Source organism: Agelaius tricolor, unplaced genomic scaffold (assembly GCF_023055355.1).
Source record: "Agelaius tricolor isolate 1412-34295 unplaced genomic scaffold, bAgeTri1.0.p SCAF_4, whole genome shotgun sequence".
NCBI classification, from domain to species: Eukaryota; Metazoa; Chordata; class Aves; order Passeriformes; family Icteridae; genus Agelaius; species Agelaius tricolor.
Window position 1 is genome coordinate 26,832,014 of NW_027269264.1, and position 27,646 is coordinate 26,859,659.

The following is a 27,646-nucleotide window of genomic DNA, read 5'->3' on the forward strand; positions in this document are numbered from 1 at the left end:
TTTGCCATTCTCTTCCCTCTCTTGACTTCAGATCACTGTTCATATTCTCCATAGTCTGTGAAGCAGAAAATTGCCTCACAAGGGGTTTTTGTGTTCCCATGGTTGACAGAGTTCTTGGCCCACCACAAAGTTAGTAACCATGCCTGCAAGGAGGAGAGGACTAAAAGGGCCATTTGTCCTGTGTAATTTTGAAGATTCCACACACCTTAGTACTGATCTTGGCATTTGTTTGGGGAGAGACCTGGAACAGGCCACTGCTTCAGTGCTAGTCACAAAATAATTGTAGTCTGCAAGTATGAAAAAATAAAAACTCATTCTTGGTGTCTAGTAGGTATGAACTTCAGTTACTGATGTGGTGGTGTTGGTTTTTTTTATTTAGCCACTAAAGACAACTAGTGCCAATTTGGTATTTAAAGGAGGGAAAAATTCCCTCCCCACTCTCCTCCCACCTTTTTTTTTTACCTTCTTGAAAAACTTTTGAAATCAACTAACCCATTCTTCCTAGCAGGAAAGGCAAAGCAAATGGAATGAGTAATCTAACAAGCATGGACCAAGTGAAAAGAGTTTTATTAGACACAAATGTGAAAAGAAGGTACAAAAGCATGGGAACACACAGGGCAATAATGTGTTATTAAGGGACTAACTCAGGTCCTTGCTTGTGTACTAGGAAAAAAATCAGCCTTTAAATCTAGTTAAAAAATACTTATCTGGAATGTTTTTGCCAGCAGATGGTATTTCTGGAATTAGTTAATAAAATTGAATGATTTTAAAAAGTTTTGGTCTTTATAAGCCGTTTTAACACTGTTCTTTGGAGGGCAAAAAAGCCCCCTGTCCAGTCATATTTTCATGTCCACCCCACTCTTTGTTTATTTTGTGTGTGTCTTACTGTTAGATTTAGAGCAGCTGTACTCCTCTGTTGTTCTCTTCTTAAATTCCTCCTTTAGAGTTCTTCACTTCTGGTCAGTACTTAAATATTTATCTCATTGACATGATCTGTTGCTTACCACTGCTTAACCGTACTTGCAGAAAGCCCATTATCTAGTTTAAACCTGTTGTTTTAACGCTGTAGAGAGATTATCTTTTCCAGATGCATCTGTGCACATTGATGGCTGTGTAGCCTCTAGCTGTATGTCACTACCACGATTGTCAGTTTGTCCCAGGTTCGGCCTAGGGAATAATTTGTGAGTGTTCCTGAGTATTTCGGGCAGAACTGGCCAAAGAATGGGTTTGCTGAGATGGATTCTGCTTAAGCAAGTGCAAGTGCTTTTACTTGAAGTGAATTGGGATGAACAAAAGCTGTTGGCATAGCTACAGGTTTCTTACAGGACTATTTGTAGTATACCTGTTTGCTGTATGAGTGTCTTTACTGCTTTTTTTAGATTTAAATATTGTCTTGTGGCCTCTTTTGAGATTCTGATATGAGCACAGAGTCTGGAACAGCATTTGTACTGATGGGAAAGATTGAGAGCTTGGACACAATGATAAATTTTGAGAATTTCTCTGGTAAGATTAGGAGGACAGAGCTATAAACATCGCTTAAATAAGCAATGCACCTGTGTAAAGTAAAGTGTTAGGCATATGCTTTGGTTTTGAAAAATTAAATTATGAAAACAAAATCACCACAAAAGACCTGTGTTACATAAGCAAAAGACATTTTAAATGTTTTTGTTTATATTTACAGTTTGAGTAAACTAAAATCTGTTTTTTAGGGCATCCAAGATGGATCTCAAGTGTGCTCTGGAAGAATGTTCAATGGCACTGAACTTATTTCTAAACAATAAGTTCTCTGAAGCGCTGGAACTACTTCGTCCATGGTGAGATTCTGTTATTTCCTGAAGTTGTTGTAAACAGACATTATTTAGTACCTGAAGATTAATTTAAAGTGTCTGAAGATAGTAGTTTTAATTTATTCTCTTTTTTCTGAAATTTGTCCATATTTGTGGTTTTTTAAAAATTTTTTTTGGATCTTTAAAACCATCTCAAACATTGTTTATAAAGCACTGAATTGTGATGTTAGAGTTGATCTCTAGCTGTCTGTCCTCACGCATTGGGGAGAGGCTGGAGAGCAAGACCATATTCACTGCGTCTTTGATCAAATAATTTGTACAATGAAACTGCTTTTGACAATAGAGGAAAGCTGGAGCAAAGCTCCAGAATAGTCTTTTGGTTATGTTTTATATTATGTTTGAGTCTGGTGCTTATCTTTAAGCTCATCTTTTAATGTTCTGACTATTTTCCTTGTTCCCTTGTTGCCTTTCCTCCACTGAGAAGAAAAGTATGGCAGTGCAGATGTAGGGAATTAAAGAATATGGAGAAGTTCACAGGTGAAACCTGTCTTACCTGTGACTTCATGGGCAGGCAGTCTGAGTGGCTGATCTTCAGGACCGGGGTCTGAATCCCATCCACCATTCTTCTCTTGTCTGTGTCTGAAAGGAGCAGGTGGTATTGAGGGATGTGTTGGCAAGAGGGATGTGTAGCCCATGTCCATAGAGTGGAGTAATGTTCTCGCTCTGCAGTTTGGGGCTAGTAAGAATAGATTAAAGAGTGATGTGTTGGTTGATGTTGTATGAACAACCTCCAAGACAGCTTTAAATGAAACATCCGAAGGATGACACAGCTATCAGGTGTTTGCTTTTAGTGCTCTGGAGAGCTCATGTGAGGAAGGCAGTAGGCCAGGAATATTATCTCTTAGAATTAGTTGTAGTTAAGCTCAGTGGAAGATGATATTACTGTTGGAATACCAGGATCTTTCTTGCTCCAAGGTCAGGGAGAATAAAACTCAGGAGATGTTGTTTTTGAAGTCTCACCCTGAAGTTTATTTTCCTTATGTATTACAAACTCATGAGATGTGAGCTCTCTCTAACAAGTCGAGAAAGTGAGCTAAAATTATGTCTATTCAAGGCTATTTAAGTCCTAATTATCCAATAAACAGTTGTAGATTATATTCTCAGATCTGTTGCTTTCCTGCTTAATTCTTCTGTCTTTTCACAAATTAATACAAGTGTCTCTGCATTTAATTTTGTATTGCAATGTAAAATGTTGCTTAAATGCACAAGATTCATGTTTTCCCTAGGTCCAAAGATAGTATGTACCATGCACTTGGATACAGCACTATTTTAGTTATGCAAGCTGCAATGACCTTTGAACAGCAGGATATACAAATGGGAATTTCTACAATGAAGGATGCTTTGCAAACCTGCCAAAGGTGAGCCCAAGCAATCCCAACCATTATGAGATACTAAATCCAAAAAGTATTATTTGTGACATATCCCAGTTCTCTGTATGTTTTAAAAGCAGACTCTTGTCTGTATGAGAGTGGTCTAAATTTGTAAAGGTGGAGTAAGTCCCACTATGTTACTGGTGAAGATATTTTTCTACATGGTGATGTGTCAACAACAGACTTGTCCTGTGTGGGTATTAATAGCCACTACAGTTAGTTAAATGATTGTTTCACTGTGTAGACCTACACATAAACAGACATTTTTGAACTGTCTGAGCTATTGGCAGCTGTAACTTCTTGTTTTTCCAAAAGTTTCAAGGCCTATATTTTGAATTGTCCCCTCTCAGCATGAAAATATCTTAAAAAAGTTGTTTCCAAAGGTTGAATGAATAGTCTAATACAATTAAGCTTGTACTAAGGTTTCTGCTGAAAACCAAATAAGTTTTTTTTTGTTGTTGTTACAAATGTGTTTAGATTACCTTAAAATTAATGATTTTAAGAGCAATTTCTGTTGCTCACATCAGAAATTACCTGGACTGTACATTTTGCTTTCTTTGAACAGCAAAAAAAAAAACCTTAGAAAATGGGTTGTGAAAGCTAAAGTTTAAACAAATCTCTGAGAAAAATAGAAGTTATTTCTGCTTTGCTGGTTCTTCTTCATATTGGTTAGTCTATTTTATCACAATTATTTCTCAAAAAATGACTGCCAAATACTAGTTCAGACATTTAACATCGTCATCATCATCATCTTAGCCATGGCAAAAAAGAAATGAGAAAACGTTATCAGATGCTGAAGAGAAGGGGTCAGCAGTTTCTGCATCTTTTTTGGATGTGCTATCAATTTGCAGTTTCATCTGAACTGTGTTGTTTAGTGTGTCTGAAGATTAGATGTCCCTCTAGTCTAGACAGCTGCAGTACAGGATTTCATCTCTGCAGGATGTAAACTTTAATTCATGAGTACTCTGATCTAGTCTGTCGCAAAACTCATAAAAATGCAAGAGAAAGGCAATTAAATGTTCAAAGTTGAAGAATTACCATAACTACATGTGTCTTAATTGACTCTTTTCTTGTGTGCATTATGTTAATGTGTAGTGTTATAATCTTCTTCTCAGGATCCCACAATTGTCAATGTGTAGTGTAAACAAAAATGATAAGCTAATAGCTAGTATTTATAATCAGTGACTCCTTGGCTTACAGAGTGCATTCATTTTCTGAATATAGCATTGTTTCTCTAGCTTCTTCATAACGCTGAGTTGTTTGTAATTTTTTGCCAAAAATTAATTTTTGGAATTAAAACGTGAGTTGAGATCTCTTGGAAGTAAAGTGTGCGATTGTTTTGGCATTTTATCTGGCATAAACCACCATAAAATACTGAAACATTTTTGTTGAAAACAGAGCTCCTTTTCATTTTTTCATTCTAATTTTGAGTGCATGTTTAAGAAACAGAAAAAAGCAATTCATAAAACTTTGAATTCCAGTTAAAGTGTCTTGCTCAGCATCAGCAACACCTCTGTAGCTAGTGAGTGGCAGTGGGGTTGAAGCTGTCATACATTTAACGTAGATTAATTGAAGTTGCAAGCATGCATTTAATGTTGGATAGGCTCTTTAGGCTAGAGGCATACAAGTCTTTGGACTACTGAGAGAATTGAAACTGTTGACAAATGATCATTTTGGTAAGAATCTCTGTAAATTTTGGTTGGAAGTTTTTAAGAATTCCAGTTATTAAATTTAGGTTTGTGTTGAAATGTATGGCTTTCTTTTCTTCCATGCACAACCTATTTAGATTCAGAAAAAGAAGCACAGTGGTGGAATCCTTGTCCAATCTAGTTTCTAAACAGACAGTGGATCAGTTGACTGAAGGTAAGTAGTTAAATAATACAGTTAAAATAAAAAAGTGAAAAAAGCTCAAAACTACCCCTACCAATGTATACAAATATGCTTAACTCTGTGACTTTACTAGTGTCTTACAGTAATAAACATAAAAATCGTGTGTATAATCTTTTCTAATTTGAATGCAAAGCTTCAGTGGAGAATTCAGGCTAATGGTTTTTTTTTGTCTCTGAGCATGCATGAATTAAGAAAGGAATGCCTTTCACAACACATTATAGGACTGAAGGGAAACTTCCTTTTTTTGACTTAAGAGAGCTCCCAAAAGTTTAAGAACCATTGATGCGGAGGAGTACATCCTTGTCATTAGTTGCATTGGAATCTGAATATATTAACAAGTTTTGTGCTTGTCTGTTTTGCCTTAAGGTGTTTTGGGAAATGGTATCAGTACATTGTTCATGGCTCTGAAAATGCTGATCTCCTATTTCTGATTCAGGCAGAGTCAAGTATGCATTTTTTTCTAACCTGGCACAAGAATCCTCTTTAATACTTGGACACATCAAACTCACCACGTATGCACTGTACATACAGCAGCCTTGTGCATGTGGCTGGTCTTGCAGCATGGGTGCAGAGCAACTTGTATCATGTGTGTTAAATCTAATGTACTGTAGTGCTGCATGAAGACAGAAAGTCTGCCTGGGGCTTTCAGTTTGTTAAGCATGACTTGGTGAAAACCTGTTCATGATGTCTTAGTGGATGTAGGAAAAGCCTGAACCTCCGTGAGGGTTACTATTCATTTACAGAAATTTCTTGTAAGACATTGGAAGGAGGCTTGAAAGACTGTTATTGTGGGCTGTTAAGCTTAGAATCAATGAAAATTATAAGAGACCCATCTACCAGAATGTCAAGTAGCTTTTGCCATAGACTGAGGTCAGCTCTGACAATGTTTTGTCTGAGAAGAAGGGAAATAGAAGAATTCTGTTGGGATTTGTGTGTTACAGCTATTACTCAGCAGTTACTGAAATGGCAACAGCAGAATTTTGCTTTTTTTTTTTTTTTTTCTTTTTTTTTTTTTTTTTCTTTCTTGTCTTGGCAGCATTTTGTTTGTTCCATTGACCCCAAGAAGACAGTATTGACAATGACATTGCTGATAGTAAATAACTTTTCTTTCTTATATAGAGGAAATGCATGCTGAAATCTGCTATGCTGAATGCTTATTACAGAAAGCCGCTCTCACCTTCGTACAGGTAAAGTCAATTTCTCAACAAAAGATGTGATGTTCAAACAAAAATTTTTTGCTATTGAATGTTATTTCATGGCAACAATTGAAAGTATGGTAAATCTTGTGCTACTTAGGAAAGTTGTCTCTTTCTTTGAACGAATAACCAAAGATGATATTCAGATACCAAGGTATCTGAGGTATCCTAAGGTATAAACATACCATCTTTTAAACATACGTCCTGTTTTATACTAAGTGGTATGTTTAAATGATTTGCGTCACATTGGACAGTGTCCAGTGCCTGCATAAAAATATTTTCAGGTATGAGGAAGTGTATTTTTTGAAAGTGCAAGTCATTTTTTGCATGAATGGGTAGAATGTTTTCCAGCTAACAAAACTTCAGCTGATGTGTAATTTCCAATTCCGTGTTGCTGTGTGTGCACATGGTGTCAGGAATAATACAGTAATGAATGCTTATAAAATGGGCATGCTTAGCATTGCTGAGGTAATAATTCAGCTCACAGAAAGATCTGGTATTTTATACTGTGTGGTGCTAGTGATTTAGGTTGTGATTCAGGGACTTCATGCTACAGAGTTTTCAAATTCAATTTGAAACTTGATTCTTGAAAACAGGAGTTGTTCCTCATACTTTTTGAAGGTATGTGAGTGTTTAACAAGTGTTTATTAAATATATATTATAGATAATCTTTTCCAGTATAAATTATGAGAAAGAAGCGAGGCACATAGGATACTAAGGTCAGATTAAGTTCCTTTCGCTTATGACTTATGAACTACTTGATTTGGCCAGAAGTGTCAGGAAATACTATTAATGGAATGCTAGTCTTTCCTGTAACTAGCTTGCTCCTTTACTAGCCATGTGGAAGCAACCCTCTTTATTTTTATTCAGTGGGTGGAGTCTGTTTTAACCATGAAAAGAATGTTGTTGAAGGAGGTGAGTTAGGACTGTGTAAAATAATAAAAAAAATTAGATGTATATTTTCTCTGAAACACCACATCTGTATTGCTTTTGACTGTAATACCCTGCTCTGCTGATTGCTGTGCTGCCTCATATTTTTCATCTTTGGCTGACCATGATTAGTGTTAGGATGATGATGATGATAACAAAAATGTAAACATTCAGAGGGAAATAGAATTCTTGTACTGCAACACTTGTATTTGGGTGTTCAGACTTGCAGACAAGAGAGATGAGGAGTTTTAAAATGGTAATCTTTTTATGGAAGCCAGAATTTCCTTTGGTTGATCATTCTGAGGCCTTTTTTTGTTGCTCTTTTCATTTTCCATGTTGCATCTACTGTTCCTAAGTATTTAAATTTGCATTTCTGAAATGCCAGCATCCTCCCCTTTTATTTGAATTCTAGGAGAAAATATTTCATTCTGTTGAACCGATATTTTGCTTTTCAGGAATTTAGTTTTGATGGCAAGTATATTGTGGCTTTGTTTTGGTTTTCCTAGAAGTTAGTAAGCACATAAATTGAATAACACAGGTAGTTTTGATCAGCAATAGAGTTTCATCTGTTCGAGCGATTTTTCAGTTTGTCTTCTGCCAGTTTCTGTATGGCTTCCTTGTGTATGTCAGAATTACCGTTTCCAAATATTTGAAACAGTTCCTGCAGCACCATCTGGTGGAGAGCTTTCTTGGTTCATGTAGATACATCACAAATTCTGCTATAACTAACACTTCGACTTTCTTTTTCACCTCTCTCTTCAGTTTTAAAATTTGTAATGTGCAACAAAGAAATGTTTCCCTGACAACTTAGAGCAAGTGTTAATGTCAGTCTTAGAGGTACATCTAGTGACTGAAAAACATTTTTAGTGTTTTCTACTACGACATAAACTTATAAATAAATGTATATGTAGCTGGAGGATTTTTATGTATGTGTTATGTGTAATATGAACACACAATATTTTACAGTTAGATCTTTTTCTTCCAGGATGAAAATATGATCAACTTTATCAAAGGTGGCCTGAAAATTAGGACAAGTTACCAAATATACAAGTAAGCTATTAGAAAACATTTGACTTCAAAAGTAATATAAGCAGTTGGAGTGGCATTAATGCTCCCAAAACACAAAGGAATATTTTTGTATCCATCATAGTCATCAATCAGTAATTTCTATGTTGTGTTTCACCTTCCCTCCTTTTTTTCTCCATCACAAGGGAATGTCATCAGGTGCTACAGACGACTCAGGGGAACAAAAGCAAAAATGAAACGTACTACCAGTTTGAAGGAGGAGTAAATCTTGGAATTGGAGCATTCAACTTGGTATGACTTCTTCTTCTACAAAAAGGCGATTGGGTTATTCTGTAGGATTGTCTTTCTTTGTATATGTGCTACTGTAACTGATTTAACATTTACGCATTTGTAAAATAGAGATATGGGGTTTGGAGGTTTTATGCAATGTGAAACCAGCATTAGCTTCTGGCGTGCATGCTTTCTGGGATGTTTCTATTAGTTTATTCTGAACGGTTTAGTTCTCTGGGAATAACTAATACATCTATTTCTGAAGTGAAAAAGAAGCTGCATCTCCCTGTGTGTAGCGGGATTTTTAAAGATGCTAATGCTGTGGTTACAAAATGCCTGGAGTGACTGTTTAATTTAACTTCCCCATGTATCCCATTCTTTTGCTTCAGTGACATACTCTAGATTCTCATAGATAATTATAGTTAGAAGAATGCATAGTAGTTTACTGAGTTTGTGCAAAGGAAAATTGCCTTTTCTTTACAATTTGCTACAGTTACCTTTTCACATCTGTCATGGCAATGGTTAAAGTTGATTTCTGCCAGTATGTTAATTTCTGTATCATTCTAGATTGGAGATGGCCAATTTTAAGTATGGTCAGAAGAACTCAGGTTTATCTGCACCTGACTTTAAAATTCAAGCAACTGTGTTCATAAGTGTCCTTGCCTCTCCTATTCTTCATGGAGTACTCTCAGTAGGAGGCTTAACAGAAAAAGTGTCTGATGGGCAAAATGTATTAGGGTGAATGGTGCTTTCTAAAAACTGACCCTCAAGTTGACCTGCTTCTTAATGCTCATTGAAAAGGTGGTTATGATATTTGTACATTTTCTGTTGTGTAGGATGTGGAGGATGGAGTTACAGAGGGAACAAAAATGCCTATAATAGAGGCCTAAAGGATGATAGCAACAGCTAGTATTTCTAAAACCATTATGCTCACTGATCTGCTGATTCAGTACTCCCACAGGAGGAACAAGTAGAGCCTCTGTGAGACTCCCAATAAAATGAAATAATAGTATAGGAACATGGTAGTTGTAGGTTGTGAGTCATACTAAAATAGATAAGACTTTCATTCTAAAAGACCCACAATTTACAAGCAATTTTAACCAGCTGAAGATAGAAAAATCTGTCATTATCTAAAGAAGCACAGCTGTACTCTGTCTATTTTCATGCTGGATGGTTATCAGAATTCTGAGCATGCATGTTTACTCTCAAGTTCTTTCATGTTTTAATTTTTTACTAATGTAAAAAATTTTTACTAATTTTTTACTAATGTGTAATAGCATTTAACATAGTAGCTGGCCTTTTTGGTTCACATTTATAGCAATGTAACTTTTTTTTTTAAGTGTACATGTTTACAATTATCTTTTTATTTTTAAATGTATTTCAGATGCTGTCACTTTTACCAGGAAGGATCCTCCGACTTCTAGAATTTATTGGATTTTCTGGCAATAGGGTATTCAATTTGATACTTGCTTTTTCAAATTAATTTTTTCTCAGATAAAAGACTGGATGGATTTAATGCCATGTATTCTACAGTGGAAGTATAATATTGATTGTTTATCAGTATTTTACTGTTGTTAAAAAGAGAAATGGGTTAGATGATACAGGCATAAAAGCACATATGGTGATACTCCACTCTTTAACATGCGTGGGAAAGGACCAGTTTACTTAAGAGGAGATTTTGCCAATGCAACGTCCTTTCCTTTTGCTGATCCTTAAGTAGGGGATATCAGCTTTTTTTCCTAGGTGATATAGTTGGAAATTGACATTCCTCACCAGTAACTGAGGGAAGAATCATATTTCTACATTTTTCCACCCCAAATCCCAGCCCATTTCTTTGGGAAAAAAAAATTCTGAATATCATGTGTCATCCTGGACTCTAGGTACATCTTTCTCTCATGGATGGCAAAAATATTTGTAATTATTTTACAGCTCTTTAAAACTCATTTTGATGCCCATAAGAAATGAAAAACCTCAAGTAAGAAATTGTAATGAGGTGACCCACAGAACTGCACACAACTGAACTTCAAATTACTATAGCTGCAGTCACCATATGGTCTTATTGCTGTTAGATTGTCCACAATATGATTCTCCTGCTGTAAAATTAGACTTCAGTAGAGACCAGTTCATTCTGTTTCTTCCTCCATAAAACCTGGTTCTTGCTGAAGATCTTCCAAAATACACATTTTTCCCTGACTAAAAATGCAGTAAAGACTGAAAGAAAAAGAATGATTTTGAAATATCATCACAATTTTTTTTGTGTGGTGCTTGAATTCTCCTATAATTCATCAAGTTGCTATGCAATAAAACCAATCTGTTAATATTTGTTTTGAGGCAAAATTATGTTTCTGGGGAGTCACTGCTTTTGATTAGGGAAGCTGTGAGCTCAACACCCTTCAGATAGTCAAGATGTTATGTAAGGGGTCTAAACAGAAACATAAGGGAAGTCTCATGTGTTAAGATCTGCATAAGGCTCCATGAATCTGGATCTGTCTTTAGACACTGGTGTATCAGCAGAGGTAATATTTTGGTCAGAGCCTCAAAATGGTTGACTAATGGCTGACTTGATGGAAGAGAATTGAGGATAGCCAGGGTTTTCAGTGAAGGAAGACTCACACCAACAAGTAGCACTGGAACAGTTGAGAGAGTTTTCCACCGAACGTAGATTGAAGGATGTTATTCTGAAAGGTTCAGAGTCAGAACACAGTGGGGAAGGGTTGTAGACCTGTGTGTCTGCATGGTTCATGTGGTGTTCCCATTTCACCAGAGCACTGAAATGCATGATTTTATTAAGAGTTAGATTAGTCTTCTTCCTGAGTGCTATTAGCTGTGACAGAAACTTTTTGGTAGAGGATTGTGTTGGATTTGAGATAAGTACTGAATTATGAAATACTTACATCTGAAAGGAAAACTGAATTTTCATTAGCCAGAAAAAAATTGATAGTAACTCTGTATACTTATAGTTAATTCTGCATGTGTTTGTGATATTTCTTAGGAGTTGGGCCTCTGCCAACTACGGGAAGGCGCATCTGGCAGCAGTTTGAGGGCCATTCTGTGTACTTTCACCCTGTTGGTTTATCATACTTACGTCTCCTTAATCCTTGGTGAGACCCACTGTGTAGCTTTTCAGTCATGCTACACCTTATGATAGATATTGTGATTTATTTTTATAACAGAATTTCAAAATTGTGGCCAAGTAGGAGTTTGCTGTATACTTAATTATGATCTAAAATTAATATCCATGACAAAGCTGTGTCTGCAGAAGTAGTGAGGGTGGATAGCGTTATACCAACATCTTGCTCCATTTGCAGGGCTGTCTCAACAGCTAAATATTGCAAAATATTGTTAAGTTCAGAAAAGTCATTATCCATAAATTAACATCAGATGTTGTGAAAACTATCTCCAGAAAAAAGCTATACAATCAGAACTAATTGTTTTTGCCATTTAGACCTGGAAGTCATAATTAATTCTATATGCTTCTTTACCATATATTTTCTCATTCTTTAGTATTTAAGTATTTTAGTACTTGTCCCTCAGGCTCATCAGGAAATTAAGGAGAACTTCATTTCTTCCAGTATCACTTGTATTTCATTACTGAGTTCAAAATTAGGAGAAGAGGCAGCTGAGGATGTTTTCCTGTCTTGCTAAAGCAATTAAAGGGATTTAAAAACATAACTAGGATCAGTAATGGAACAGTCTAAAAAATATTCCTATATTGTATGTAATTTTTTTCAATTTACAGACATTTAGTATTTTTAAATCACATAGTATCTTTGGGACAAGCATTTAGTTTATAGAAACACAATATGATGAAATAATTCTGCTTTCAAAGCTATCATCCATTGATCTATCAAATGCAATGTGAAAACAAAATCTTAGTCTGTGAAACTTGGATTCTTTTAAGTACATTGAGGTTGGTTTGTTACATTTTCTAGGTACAGGGGAAGCCAACCTTCAGGAAGCAGACAGTCTCCTCGAACCCTACCTCCTGAAATTTCCAAATGTGCGTATTTCTAATAAATTTTGTTACAAGAATGTATTTCCCTATGCTTAAACTCCTAACTGGTTATTTTTCTCATCTCTTTTCAAGGGTTCCATTATTCTATTTTATGCTGCCAGAATAGATATACTGAAAGGAAATTTTGAAAAGGTAAATGATACTTTCTTTCTAAGATTTTTGTTTAGTGTTTAGCCTGAGGCAGAAAAACAATGAATTCATCTGCGTTCAGTTGGACTGATCAGTATGCTGTTATCCCTGTTCACATTCACTGTCAATGTTGATTCCAGCCCTCTCTCTAAGTGAGACTGAAGGGGAGGTTTATCTCATTTTACTTGTCAGGTGTTTTCCACCTGGGTGCTAGGTAAGAACTTGTCCTGTAATTAGACACTGCTCTCACATGGAGCTGTAATTGAGCCAGTTTTCATCATTCTTCCTTAACTACTCACTCATAGGCACAGTTGAGGTTCCAAGACTGCATAGCAGCCCAGCAAGAGTGGAAACAGATTCATCATCTCTGTTACTGGGAACTGATGTGGTGCTACACCTTCCAGCAGGACTGGCTTCAGGCATATCGGTATGCAGACCTGCTCAGCAAAGAGAGCAGGTGGTCTAAGGTAAATGGGCAGGTGGACATTGTTGTGGTATACCAGTGGTCTCTACAGTTAAAGTCAGTTTTAATTTTGCACAATAAGTGTAATGTTTGCCTTCCTGAGAAGCTCATGAACAAAGACACAATGGGACCAAACTATTTTAGCTGGGTGGTTAAGGATGACTTTTTATTTCATGTTTTGAAGCAGCAGAACCATAAGCAGCAATACTTTGGCCCATCCAAAAATGGAGGTGCTTACCCAAGTTGGGAGAAAGAAGAGGGATAGGAAAACTGTAAACTTTTCTCTCAAGTCAAATTCTAATATTCACTAGTAAAACTTGGCTAAAGAAACTGTATTTGGTGTTTATAAACACACACACCTACTCATCAGATGCTTTGTGGCACAATATGAGAATGGCTGCTGGGGACAAGATCTCACAAGAAAAGCTGGGCTATCAGATAACCTTTTCCTTATAAAACCTTTCAGGGTATGAACCAAGCACAATGTGCCAATAACCTTTTATGCATTATTATTATTATCTATTCCTCTTTAGATTACTGTTTTATTGTCTTAATGAAAAAGGGTATACATCTAATTCTTGGCAAAAGAGGAAGAGAATAGTATATTCAACATGAAATGCAAGTGTCTTTAATAGAATTACGGATTTTTTTTTCCTGCAAAACCCAGTTAAACATTCCTTGAACCAGTACCCAGATATTTCCTTCTGGTTTTTTCATGTCTCTACATGTAATAGATCATATAATAACAGTAATGGACTTTAGAACAGTTAAGTCATTTAACCTCATCTCTTTGACAGTGGTTTGCATAATAAATTCTCCTGTTTTTTGCAGGAGATACCTTTTAACTTTCTGACTAATATAAAAATATAAATACATTAAAAATAAACTTACAGCATAAGTTCTGTGACAAAGGGAATACTAAACTTTTATAGTTATATCTGCCTGAGAATTATGGGAATACTTTGCTACAGCAATTGGGTGAGAGATTTGAGTCTTTAATGTATTGATTAAACACAGAAAATTAGATGTGGTAATCTGTTGCTGTTTCTTTTTGAAATAGGCAATATACGTATTCCAGAAGGCAGCAATTCTGTGTATGCTTCCAGAGGATGATTTGAAGAGGACTGGTGAAGACATAGTGTCTTTATTCAGGTAAACTTTTATAAAGCAGCTGAACGTGTACTCTTTGTCCCCCCATGTCTTTATCTTGTGTGACTTACTTCTTGCTTATAACCGTAAACTTTCCATTTTTTCTCTTTGCCTTTAGCATTAGAATTGCTTTTATCAGCAAAGATAAATCCTGCAGCTCTGGTCTCCATGGTGTAAAAAAATTTTAAGATGTTATATTTAGGGGATAACAGTAAATCTTTCTAACTGAAATGAGATGAAAAAAAATACCAACAAAAAACTTCTTTTTTTTCCATTTTCCCTTCATGTAGACAAGTGGATGGTCTAAAACAGAGAATTGCAGGAAAATCTATCCCAACTGAGAAGTTTGCAGTAAGGAAAGCGCGACGCTATGCATGTCCTCAACCAGTGAAGCTGATATTACCTGCCTTGGTATTTGTTCTTGCTTTGTTTTCATCCTTTTCAAAGAGAAAAGAAATCAGAATAGTTCATTATACAGGGAAGGAATAATATTGTCAGGTATTATATGGCTGCATTTTAAATTTTTTAAAGAAGTACTGCATTAATGCAATGTGATTTTGGTGAAAAGTATTAGAGACTGGATCACAGTACCAACCAACTAAGCAGCAGTCTGAAAGAAGTGCCATATTTTTCATGTGAAAAGTTCAGCATACAAAAAACTGCATTAATGTTCTTTAGGTTGGTAGGATTTTAGTCCTTGTCTTCTAGACTCATTAGGAAGTTAAAGAGTACTTTGGTACTTTCTGTTTTTCTTATGAAAATGAAGTGTGGTGGTTGGTTTTTGTTGTGTTTTTTTATTCCCCTTGTATTGAGTCTGATTAAAACAAGCAGAAGCTAAAGTAACTTTATGAATGCTATTCTAATTTCCTGTATTTTAACATCAGAGTCATTACTATTGCACAGTCCACTTCTATGTGCACAGCAGTGATACTTTTCATATGTGTATGCTAAAATCTTTGTATGTGCATCATTTACCAACAACTGTGCATGAAAAACCTAATTTGAGAAGAAATTTCTTATGTTAGTGCTCATTGATATAGAAAGAAGAGTCCAAAGAAAATTAATCCTCTGGTTCTAAAATTCATTCTGTATTAAATTGCATGTAGAGGATTAAGTAAAATTTGTCTTGGGCTTGTACAGCAGAGTGCTTGTAAGTTGTGAGTATATATATATTTGGTCTTGCTGTCAAATCCAGCATCCTGTTTTAATTTAGGAATATTTTCATCATGGACTAAGCATAACCAAACACAGTGTATGGTTGATTTCAGTAAGTATAAGTTGGACAGGACTACAGAACTGAAATAATCTAGCATGATGTAGTTGATGATGTTCTTAACACTGTTTCAGACTTTGATACAACCAGATTTTTTCTCTGTCTGAAAATGTACATATTTACACTACAAATGCAAGTGGAAATTTTTCACCAATGTATTGTATCAGCTTCAGAATGACATTAGGCGTCATATTTCAGAGGTGTAATTTCAATTACAGTAGAACAAATGATACTCTAGTTTGTAATGACTGAGTAAAGATCTTGGCCAAGCTCCTTGTTGGTTAGCATTAACCCTCATTCTCCTCAAGTTTTACAATGTGATAATGTATCAAAACAAGCTTATTGCTTACTGTTGTATGGAGCCATCTGGGAAGATATGTTTCCAGGATTTGCCTTGATTTTTTTCCAAGAAAATTTTGTAGAAATTATAGTAAAATCATATGTTGGATGTGCCTACTGGAATCACATTTTTATCTAGAAAGTTTTATCTACCTCCAGTTTTGCTCTGAACGGAAGGTAATTGTCTATCAATTAGGGCATTTAGAGCGTGTTTTTGGGTGCATGCTTACATAAGTATGCTGTATATACAAGAACGCACTCAAATGCAAATTCCAGATTTGCCTATCATCCCTCAGAAAGAAACTACTTTTAGCTCCTTCTTTAGTTTAGGTGGCAGGGACCACAAGTTTAATCTAAAGCATCCGGTTTTGCTGATGTGTTATGTGGGTGATGGTAAACTGTCCTGATAAAATCTGTTCAGTTTAATTTCTGAAGATCTGTGAAAATACATGATAGTAGAATCCATTAAAAAGGCATCAAAACTCTCAAATCTTAAAAACCCAGGTTAACTTTGTCAACACACATTCAATGTAATTTTTCCTTTCCTATTCATAGATGTGTTGTACCAAAACAAGCTTTGGTAGTATTTTATGTACTCAAAAATGTTCCACAACAGCCTTTTCAAAGGCACTCTTTAGTTAAATATTTATGCAATTCCATGAGTTTTTCTCACCTTTTTGTTTTGGTTGGCTGATTGGTTTTGTTTTTTTTTAATCAGGAAATGATGTATGTCTGGAATGGATTTGCAATTGTGGGCAAAAGAGCCGACCTCACTGAAAACTTACTGGTAACAATTGAAAAAGAAGAAGCTGCTCTACAAAATGAAACTAGTAAGTGATCAATTAGGGTGGAATTAATAATCTTACAAGAAATGCTGATTTTTTTCTATGCTTTTGTCTTCTCGTATTCTGCAAAGTAAGTGTTGGCTTTGATAATGTTCTCATTAAGTCAAAGTATGGAAGTTTTGGAGCCTCATGAAAGTTAGGAATGGTTCTTCAATATGTTCTTTATGCAGTGTGATTGATGCTGCAGGCAACTACAGAAAACTCAGGGACGTGAGGTTATTAGTTACAGAACATGACTGGTCTAGCTTAGTTTTTTCTTGTGTTGGAGAGTGTTCTTGGACCATAATCTGCTAATATCTTAAATGTCTGAAAAATATTTTTTCTAAACCAATTTATATCACACTTTATTATATAGGATGCATGCTGCATAGAATATGACAAAGTATAAAAGATTTGATGAAGTGCTATGCATGAATGAGTCAGGTTTTTTGTTTTGCTTTCTGGAAAAATAAAACACATTTGCTAGTTGTAAAATTAAACATACTAAACGAATAAACTTTGACCATGGTTTTACATCTTGGAGTAATGTTTAGAGAATCAGCCCATAATTTACTCCTAAAAGAATTTAAATTAATTTATTACAACTGGTTTACTGCACAAGTACTTGATTTTTGTGAGATTTTATCAGGATGGTTCTTTTACCTGTCGTGTGAATTTTTGGGGAGAATTCTCTTTTGAGTTTTTTTAGAATAAATATTACCATTTTTCATGTGAATCTTTTTAAATGATAATTAATTAAAATAATTTTTATTCAACCCAGATTCTAGTCACACTTATGAACAATTTAGTGGTTCAGTGGTTATGTGGTTTAGCAGTTATGAACACTAAACCATAAGTCACACTTATGAACATTTTAGTGGTTAAAACAGCAATTCTGAAACGTAATATATATCTAAGTATGATTTATAGTGTAAATTGAGGTGATGCCTAAGAAATTATACAGGGGCGTACAAGGAATTTATAATGGTCAAATCTGGATGATATAATAAACCAAATGAGAGTAACCTGCATGGCCATGTTTGAATGGGGTTCCTTTATTTTCTGTGTTGCCCTTCACTTTTCTGCAGAATCAGTTGTGTGCCTTTTAAATCTCAAGTGTTTTCCTTTTTTCTTGTAATATTAAAACAAAAGTGCAGTGATATGGAAGATACTTGCAAATAAAGTAATTCCCATGAGTTCCACATGGAGGGTTCTAACAGAACCTGTTGGAAATCCAGTGCTTTATTGTGCAGTGATTTGTACTAGAAGTGCTCATCTATTGTAACAGTGAAGTAAATTTTCCTATCGAATCTCTGAGGAAAGATGTACAAAGTACCAAAACTAAAGCAATGGAGATAAAATCACTGTGTTTTTTCTTATGGAAATTCACTGTTTGCAAATAGGATATAGTCTGGAAGAGTATATACTTTCTGTGTTGTTTTTTTAGTAATAACTTCAGTCAGATGTAATTTTATTCTGGATTTCATATATGTGATTTTGATCTGCTTTTAAAGATATGGATTCAGTGAAAATAAAGAGTTGCTGCTGAATTCCAAAAAAAAAATAAAATTAAGGCTGCTGACAGAGTATGACAAGGTTACAATATAATTTTAATAGACCATTTTTAGTGGTAGTAATATCAAAGGATTGCTAAGGTGCTGTGAGAAGGGTGTTGTTTATACACAAAGGTCATTTTGGGATTGAGACTTCACGGAACTGCTTTTACTTCATTTGTTCCACATGAACAGGCGCAGCATGGAATCTCTCAAGGACTGAAAGTAATTTTATGTTGTATAGAGCTGAAAATAGAGATGGTAGAAGGAACAAATGGAGGACATTAGAGATGGTGTTTTTATTTTGTTTTCCACAGGATTTCTGGGAATTTTTTTTTTCATATGCAATATATAAAAACAGATTATTTAACTTCAAGAAAAAATAATTTTTTGCTTATTTTTTTATCCTGGTATTGATATATCCTTTGGTGTAGACCACTGCGGCTGCAAAGATGGTTCTCCCACATTTATTGCAAGGTTGTCTGTGTTAAATTGGCCTGTGCATTTGTTATTTGTGCATTTAGTGTTAATGTTTTAGCTTCTATTCTTTTGGGAAATTAGAGTACTAGTTGAAGTTTTGAAAGACTGGTGAGCCCTAACTGACATCAGTGCATGCCCCCAGTTATTTCAAAGAATGAGTCCTTCAGGAGACAGTCATAGAGTCCAACACCTTAGCCTAGCAGAACAGGCTAGAGAGAATGCAAAATACTCATGCGCTGCTGTCCCTAAAAGCGCAGTCTGTCATCTACAATCTATCAAGACTTTCTGGGTCTAAACATAGACAGAAATAAGGCTGAACATGATGGCGCAAAGCACTTTGTGGAGTCCAAAAATGCATTAGTCTTGCATGTTTCAGAACTGTTTATGTAGGATTTCTTTGGCAGACTATTAAGGAAAAAAATTAATGTGACCTTAGAGAGCTGGTAATTAGTTGTAAACAACATGATCTGAAGGGAGAGTGTTTTACTTCCTGAATTGTTAATGTATGTGGTGCCATCTGTCTATCCATATGTGTTTTCTTTCCTTTTTTTCCTTCCATGTACCCAGCAAATGCTACAAACTAAGGGAACTAAAAAGGATCACACTTGTTAAGTAAATTTTGAATTGAGTCAAACACCCTCTTTCATCTGATATTTTTAGCTCTATTGAACATAAGACTTTCAATAAAGTTTTTCAAATATTATACACTATTACTTATTTTCAAATATTTTTCAAATATTATGCACTACTTCTGAGACCTCTCAAACATTAGAGATGATAAAAATATTAGTAAACATTGTTTCTTGAATTTGTACCGCAAAATGATGCTTTTGAAGAATTCTGTAAGAGAGTCATGGTGTGGTTTTTCAGGTTTTTTTATGCTACTGATGCTACTGGAGGTCTGCCAGTGCTCTGTTACAGGGGAAGCTGTTAAGATAATATGATGGTTCCTGTCTCACTGTAGTTTTAGCTATAAAGAAGTAAGAAGTCTTTAAGTAAGGCAAGTAAGAAATCTTTAATTAATGACTATTTATGTAATGTAATATATTTAATTATTGACTGTTTAATCTTTAGTTAATGAAGTTTATGCCCATTTGTTGGATGTTTCAATTTCTTATTTCTTCTTTGCCTTCTTTTAAGATAAAGATACAGATGTCATGGGTGCATCTTCTTTAGTAAACAGTATTTTAAACCATGCCTGAAGGATATGTACATTTTGAGGTATAGAACATAAGAAGCAACATCCTGCGTCTGAATATATATTCCCTATTGAAAATCTAATTTTCCTTTTCATGATGTCTTCAAATTGTTTGACATATCTCACTTTTACTGTTAGATCACAGTGAATACTATGTGGATGATGTGTGCATGTTGCAGCTACTGAAAGGCCTCTGTCTGAAACACTTGGGAAGACTCATGCAAGCTGAATTATGTTTCAGTAAAGTAATTCAAAGGTAAAAAAATAACAGAAATAGGTTTTCTAGTTTTTGGTGACATTTCTGATACTCCTGTTGCAGCTGTCATGCTAGAATTTTGACTAATTAAACATCATGTTAAGGACCTGGAATTAAAATACCTCTGAAAGTAGAAAACCAGAAGACTTTGCATGTATTTTTCTGTAGCAATTTAACGCTTACTGTAGCTTTATGTATGTGGTGTTTGAGGCTAAATAAATCAAACTGTCAGGTCATATCCAAATACATTTGGAGTTGTATTTGCAGAGCTACCTGTAAGTAATGACAATACAGATAGGTTTAGTGTTTGTTTGGCTTATTTTTAAAATTCAGTATTTAGTAGTTAATGCTTCAGTTCAGTAACTAATGCTTCCCCATGTAGATGAGAAGTTGTTGTTACATGTGTCAGTTGAAGACTGGTTTCTCCTGTGCTGTGGATTTTCAGGTGTCAGCTCCATACCAGTTGTAAGAGCTTTTCTATATAAAACATGAGTCCAGTACTGGTTGTACTTGAAAATGTCTTGTAAGTTTTTAGGTATTTGGGCTGAAGAAGCATATTTACATGTGCAATGTTTCTAACAAATTATTTAGAAAAAGTAGTAATACAATTTGTTATTGAGTTATTGTTAATGTGTTTTAGTTGTGTTGCCATCTTGTTTTCTCTTACTGTTTCTAAGGTCCCATGTGAGTTTAGTTAAGCACATTGCAAGTTACAGGGCAGAGGCTTTGGTTGGTTGCAAGTTAAAAGTTAAAGGAACACTGTTTCTGAAATATCTTTTTCCAAAGGGAGTTGGCAATGGGCAGGCTTTTATAGCTGAGGTATTAAAAAAAAAAACTAAAGACAACAGTTCTTCTTGAAGTGTATGTTTTGCATGGGTGAGGGTAAAAGTTTTCTGGTGCATGGAGTACTTACATTTTGTTCAACTTTATTTTCTACATGTTTAGGGCGCTATGGTGCTTCAAGACTGTTTATCAATGTGTACAGAATTAACCAGTAAAAAAGGCTTCAGAATCTTTTTTCTGGCTATGTGCTGTTACAGACAGTGATTGCTTTTAAAGTTAACTGGTCACTTAAAACAGGGTTGTAAGTAACCATTTTTGTATTTTTCTGGTTTTCTAGTGAGAAGCAAATAAAATACGATAGCTACTTGGTGCCATTCACACTGTATGAATTGGGTCTTCTGTACAAACAGCAGGATGAGACAGAAAAAGCAATAAGATACATAGAAACAGCAAAGTAAGTGGATTTTTTTATCACTTTGTAAATTAAGAATAACTGTGTATTTGCAGCATTGAGGACACTTGTTTTTTTCTTCCTGACAGCTTCCTTGCAAAATCCAAGTAATTATAAATCTCTGTTCTTGATTTGCAGGACTTGTCCAATATAGTTGAATTTTGCAGTTTCATTAAACTGTCCTTCAGACACAGTGGAGTAGACAGATTCAAATAAGACACAGTATGAAGGGAAAATGTTTATTTCTTGTATGGGCTTCAGAGATGCTGAGGGTCCACTGTATGCATGGGATGAAGCTGGAGAGTCCAGGGAAGGGATATGCACCATTCTGTCCCAGAGGGAAGCTGTGGGAATTAAATCAGTTCCACTAAAGGTGTTCATAAGACAGGTCAAAAGCCACTACACCTGTCTGACTGCACCCCTTTTTCCTTTCACATGGTGTTGCAGAAGACCAGTTGAGAGTTTAATGTACTGTAGAGCAGCATATTTGCATCATCTGTAGATTGTAGTGTAAGATAGAATGTCCCTTGTGTTAATGGAGAAGTAGCCCAGTCTTGCAATAGTGTCCCCTCATGGGGCTTTTTTGCTTGTTTGTTTGTTTTGGGGGGATGGGATTTACAGAATATGATTTCTGTACATATGATGTTTATTACTCTGGCTGAATTGTGTTATGAGTTGAAGCCTACATTTTCTACTAATACCCTTTTCTGTAGTTAGAAAAGACTTTGGCTTGTCTTTTCACAGCAAATTTTAGTATTTGGGAGGTCTGTTAAAAGGATCAAAATAAGTGAAAGAGATGCTAAGACATGGATTCAGTTTATGAGGACATTTAATTTTAGTATTGGTCTACGTTTTCTTCACTCAATTTGTGGATGTAGTTTTAAATATCTCATAACTCATCTGTGTGTCAGTCTCCGCTTCCTGTTGAAGGAATAAAAACTGTTAACTTACAAACATTGGAAGTTTAAACAATTCAATCCAAACATCTTTTTCTTAAAATAAGTTGTCTGTTTTGCAGAAACAACTACAAAGAATACTCTATGGAGTCCAGGTTGCACTTCAGAATTCATGCAGCACTTGACAGCTTGAAGGTGTCACCTGCTTCAACACCTTGAATGAGAAGGGATGCTTTTCATGCATAGAATAAATAGCCTACACAATCTTTTTTTTAATCATAGAGAAGAACATAATGATTGTTTTCTGTCACTTCTGATTTGATGTCATTCTTTAAGACTTTTCTGTATAGCGCCTATACTGTATCTACATGCTGTTAAAGAAGACCTTATATTTTGTTGATAAAAATAATTTAATATTTGACTTGATGGGGGATATTTTAAAAAAAAAAGGTGATGGTGCAATAAAGTTTAATGAAAATACTTTATTTTTTTTATATAAGAACAGATGCAGGTTATGCAGTGGAACTGGTGATAATTTCTGCATTTTTTGAAAGTTTTATTTTCTGCAGTGCACTTGAGACTCTTTTCTCCTCTGGAACAAAAATGCAATGTCTGCAGATAACCTTACCCACATTTTTTTGCGTAACATATTCTGAAATTTGTGTTCCAGAGGAAAGAATTAGTAATTTTTGACTTAATTTTATTTTGGGAACAATATTAAACTGTGTGAAGTGCAATATTTTTACTCTGTCAGATGAAGCTAAGCAGGGCTACAGTTATAATGTCTTTGCAGGTCTGTTTCAGTCAAAAGAAATGCATATTAGGAGATATTTTTCACTTGTAGAAAAGCAGAGCTACAAAGGACGTTATGTCCTTGTTCTAAAGTAGTCTTAAGTTGATCCTGACAGATTTATTTCACCTGTTTAACAAAAAAGCACTGAGAACAGTCATTTTGGAACTTACACAGGATGTCTTTCCCAGTGAGAAGAGACTGGGAAATTTTGCCTGATGTCTACTCCAAATAGTTCTTGACACAACTGAAACTGATTGTTTCCCATCTTCCCTGTCATGGATCTGGAAGAAGGATTGTTCTTTCCCTTTTTAAAGCGATCATTTAGTATTTGTAGACTAGCACCCTAGTTGGTTTTCTCTGTTCTTGGATCCCAGCCAAAGTAAATAAAATATTGGTGGATTTGTGTATTTTCCTAATAACAAGTTAGAATTCATATTAACAGAAGTTGATTGTGCATCAAGAATCCACTTTTAATCTTGCTGTTAAGAAAATGTGCATATTCTAGTCTAATTTCTACCAAAAATGTGCAGTAAAATTGAGATAATTATAAGTGCATTTTTCCTTTCATGCTTCTATGCAAACAGCAGTATGAAATTGAATTTCCCATTTATTTAGATACACAGATTCTATCTGTCTGTTCTTAAAAATAAAAATATATCTCTTTTTAAGTATACACCCAATAACTCTTCTTTCACTAGCTATTGCTAGTGAAAAATTTCCATATTTTATCCATGTCTGGTATGTTTATTTCTGCACAGTAAGTTCATAGTACCTGTGCTCATGTATGTGATTCGCTGCCCTTAACTACCACCCAAACAAAATCAGGACGAAAGAAATAGGGGAAGAATGTGTCCTCAGTAAATGAGTAACTGAAGTTTCTAATTAAACATTCAATATGATCTATAGAAGTTCTTCTCAAGTTACTGAGAACACAGCTTTCTTCTATGACTTATAAATAATGGGGTCATTTAATTGCTTATAATTCTGTAATAGAGTGGTATATTTACAGGAGAAGTAAGAGTTTAAAAATATTAGCTAAATAAACATAATGGGTCTTTCAAAATGGAAATCTGATCCAAAGTCTTTCTTTGTTGGTTGGAATGTGTGCCTATTGTACATGTGTAACTTACCATGTTAAATTATACACATGTAAATTTGAAGCTTAAACACCCAAGACACTGAATTACTGATAATGTATGCATGTTTATTTTCATATATATTCAGTTGACTGTAGCTAAACCTCAAAACAGAGATTAGCATATGCTGTCAAATGACTTCTCTAAAGATTTACCCATTTATATATATCTGATTGTAGTGAGCATAAACTCATGTATTTTCAGAAAATACTTTTGATGCATCTGTGGGCATTATATGTTCAATTTAGGATTATTTTAGTTTAATCTGATTATTGAATTGGGGTCTGCCTTATTTTTCTGTAAAAGGTGATGGGAAAAAATTACCAGTAAAACTTCTGTAATTTGTGTTCCAAACAGTACTTCATTTCAGGAGAGTTATAACTGGGACTACAGACTCTCAGGGTGGAGCATGATGTAGTCTCTGATCTCTTGTTTTTGTGGGGAGTGTCTTACAGCTAATATTTTAGGGGTGATTTGAGATGGAAATCAAAACTAACAAAAAATGAACAATGATTTTCATTAGAAACTGATTTTTTCAAAGTTTAGTACAAAGCTTCAAGAAGCAGTGTACTTTTTCCATGGGTGATGTTACTGACTGAAGAGACACGCTTATGCACAGAAATTTCCAGTACCCTCTGTAGTGTTTTGAGGACCCAATATTAAGTGCTATTTAGAGCTTCCCTCCTTTCTGTGCTGCTGTTCCAGACTTGGCTAGAAAGATTGACTGATCAGAATTCTTACTTTAAGCTTTATGCTGAACATTTTTTTTCCAAGTTGTTAACAGCGAACATACAAATGTGTGAGAGTGATTTGTTACCCTTCAGTTAAGGTGGGTCTCCACAGAGCTGCAAGAGATGCTTAGGTTTCCAAATGCTGCAGAAGAGTGCATGTTTCCTTGACACAATGCATCTGTGATGCAGTAGTATTTATGACATTATGCCTGAGTTAAGCAATTCCTGTCTAAGCGTTCATACAAAGGGTCTGTGGCTTTTTAATTTTTTTTTTAATCTGCTGTGTTCTGTACTCGGCCTTAAATACAGCTCTGATTTAGTCTTAACTGCTGTTTATAATACTCACCTCATATGCTCATCCTCCATGGGAATTTTGACTATTGTGCTAAAACTTAACTAAGCAAAGCTGATCATTTACCTATGATGCTATAGCCTCTCTCGATAATAGTAGGAATTATAATATATACAAGAGCAAATTTAACTTGTTAGTTTAAGCAAGAAAGGCTGATCTTACAGTTAAATTATGACAAAAGGTTATTTATAGTTCTTTCCGATAATAGATTTTTTTTTAAGGTAAGCAATAATAAATTAGCCTGGTTATAGGACAAAGCTTCTCTTTGATTAAGAATTGCCTACTTAGAAACTATTACAAAAAACTTCATGTCTGTGCATATCAATCAATTATTAATCTGTTGAAACATCATTGTACTATGGTTTGTAAGTCTTTATTCATCAGAATAAAGAATGAATTTCTGTTTTTAAAAAAAATTGAAAGCAAATATATGTTAAAAGAAAGCTGATGCAAGATTATTATATATCTGTTCTTATACACATGGGATAGCAGCTGTATGTAGCACTTTATGGCCATAGAAATGTATAACAATCAGATCTTTTTACGTTTCTAAAACACCTTGCAATGTAATGTATAAAACAAGTAATTTCTTGTTACAAATTCAACTTAGATTTTGTGGTTATTTTATTACTAATCCTAATGTTTCATGTCCTTTGTTTCTGTGTATTCTTACCCTGCCTAGTGCAACAAAGAATGTTTCTATTTCCCCTGGTGCTGCAGTCTCTTTGCTTCTAATCTACTAAGGTTTGCACATGTATCTTATCTGGTACTTGATGAGTAAACAATGAGGGAAGAAAAACAGAAAATGAGGAATGAAGTATCTTCTGGTTTAAAGAACATGTAGAAATGTTCATTATTATGGACTGGATTTACTCTTCAGAGGAATAAATCATATATACTTGTGCTACCAAGTGCAAAATTTGGCACTGTATTTTAGTTGTACGTCAAGAACCTCCAGATGAGATTTACCGAAGCATTATCATCAAATAAGGCCTGATCTCTAATTTATAAATGCTACCTTAAGCATAGAGCTCTTATACAACCAGTCCAGACTGAGAGGTTGCATAAAGCTGTCAAGGTCTGTTGAGTGAATAAAGGGTCTTTTAAATGTAGATAGCAAATACAAAATAAGCTGCAGGGTTTCTTGGTTTTTTGGGAGGGTTTTGTGGTGCTACTCATGTTTTGGAATTTTTTTTTTTAATTGTGTTCTGGGTTTTGATTTGTATTTTTCCCTGTAATCTGGTAATAAATGCTATAGGACAGCATCATAAAGAAACAGTGTGGCTCTTAACTTTGCAATTTGTAGAAGAGTACCTTCTGGGGAAAAAAAAGTCAAGAGTTCATGGTTAGCATAACGAATTTAATGCTTAGTGATTCCAAGATTAAATACTTTCCTTTTTGCAGTAGTGTAAGCATGTACTTCCAATCTGTAGAGAAGCACATGTCAGCTAGTAATCCCAGGTAGGAGCACCTTCCTAGATTTAGTCACTTACCTAAAGAGAGAACTTCTTCAAACACATAAGCAGTAGGAGATGTTTCTGTTTTCTGTGTCAGGTCTTCTGTTCCATGAAAATTGCAGTTGAGATTGGTTGAGATTCAATATCTGTGCCATTGAAGCATGGAAAATACTTAGTGTTCACGTCATGTGACTATGGGAAAAGTTAAGGTTTTACTAAAATCCTGCCTGAGAGGTTAATGGTCTTACCTGCTTGAGCATGTAAATGTGGACCTCAAAACTCAATATTCTTACTATACAGTGGATATAAGAGTATATAAGGATAATTTTACTGATATGCTTAAATGACATGTTACATCAGTATTTACAGTCAGGGTGGAAAGATGTGTAAAATTAGGTTAATGCTATTTATATAGCTTATATTAGGCTTAACTTGTTCCAGAGCATTAGGTGATCTTCAGAATTAAACTTAGTTGTAGAAAAAAGGGCAGTATGAATTTAAGTATGATTTTATTTTCATTACAGATTTGCTCAAGATCATGGAACTTATATCCAGGCAAAACACATTGCCTACATATGCTCAGTACAGATATAAAACTTTCATTTGTAACACCCGACCCACCTTGTTGTTTCTCTTTTAAGAGAGGTTCTGTATTGCATGCATTGATGAACTTACTTAAGCAGTATTCTACAAAGGAATCTAGCTGTAGTTAAAAATTTCATTGGTGGGTGTAGAATATGCATGCTCAAGCTTTACTTGGAAAAGGTGCATGGCTCAAATCTCCAAATTCTACTCATACCAGTAAAGTTGTTTCAAATCCATCTCTATTAGTTTTTACA

At 34.9% G+C, this 27,646-nt stretch overlaps 1 protein-coding gene across 8 annotated transcripts in view; it reads left to right on the forward strand.

Annotated features, from left to right (window-relative positions):
- TTC39B (tetratricopeptide repeat domain 39B) overlaps positions 1-26,261 on the forward strand; it is a 52,005-nt gene extending 25,744 nt beyond the window's left edge. For 2 of the 8 annotated variants that reach the window (XM_071424967.1, XM_071424966.1), the window contains exons 2-18: positions 1,710-1,814; positions 3,074-3,205; positions 5,004-5,080; positions 6,227-6,294; positions 8,219-8,283; positions 8,445-8,550; positions 9,914-9,979; positions 11,522-11,630; positions 12,462-12,529; positions 12,617-12,676; positions 12,979-13,140; positions 14,197-14,288; positions 14,576-14,696; positions 16,616-16,727; positions 20,091-20,208; positions 21,329-21,445; positions 22,461-26,261. In XM_071424967.1, coding sequence (XP_071281068.1) covers positions 1,720-1,814; positions 3,074-3,205; positions 5,004-5,080; positions 6,227-6,294; positions 8,219-8,283; positions 8,445-8,550; positions 9,914-9,979; positions 11,522-11,630; positions 12,462-12,529; positions 12,617-12,676; positions 12,979-13,140; positions 14,197-14,288; positions 14,576-14,696; positions 16,616-16,727; positions 20,091-20,208; positions 21,329-21,445; positions 22,461-22,557 — 1,665 coding nt within the window. In that variant the 5' untranslated portion in view covers positions 1,710-1,719 and the 3' untranslated portion in view covers positions 22,558-26,261. The other 6 variants (XM_071424972.1, XM_071424974.1, XM_071424973.1 and 3 more) reach the window with 6 other exon arrangements.
- Positions 26,262-27,646: the final 1,385 nt, after the last annotated feature.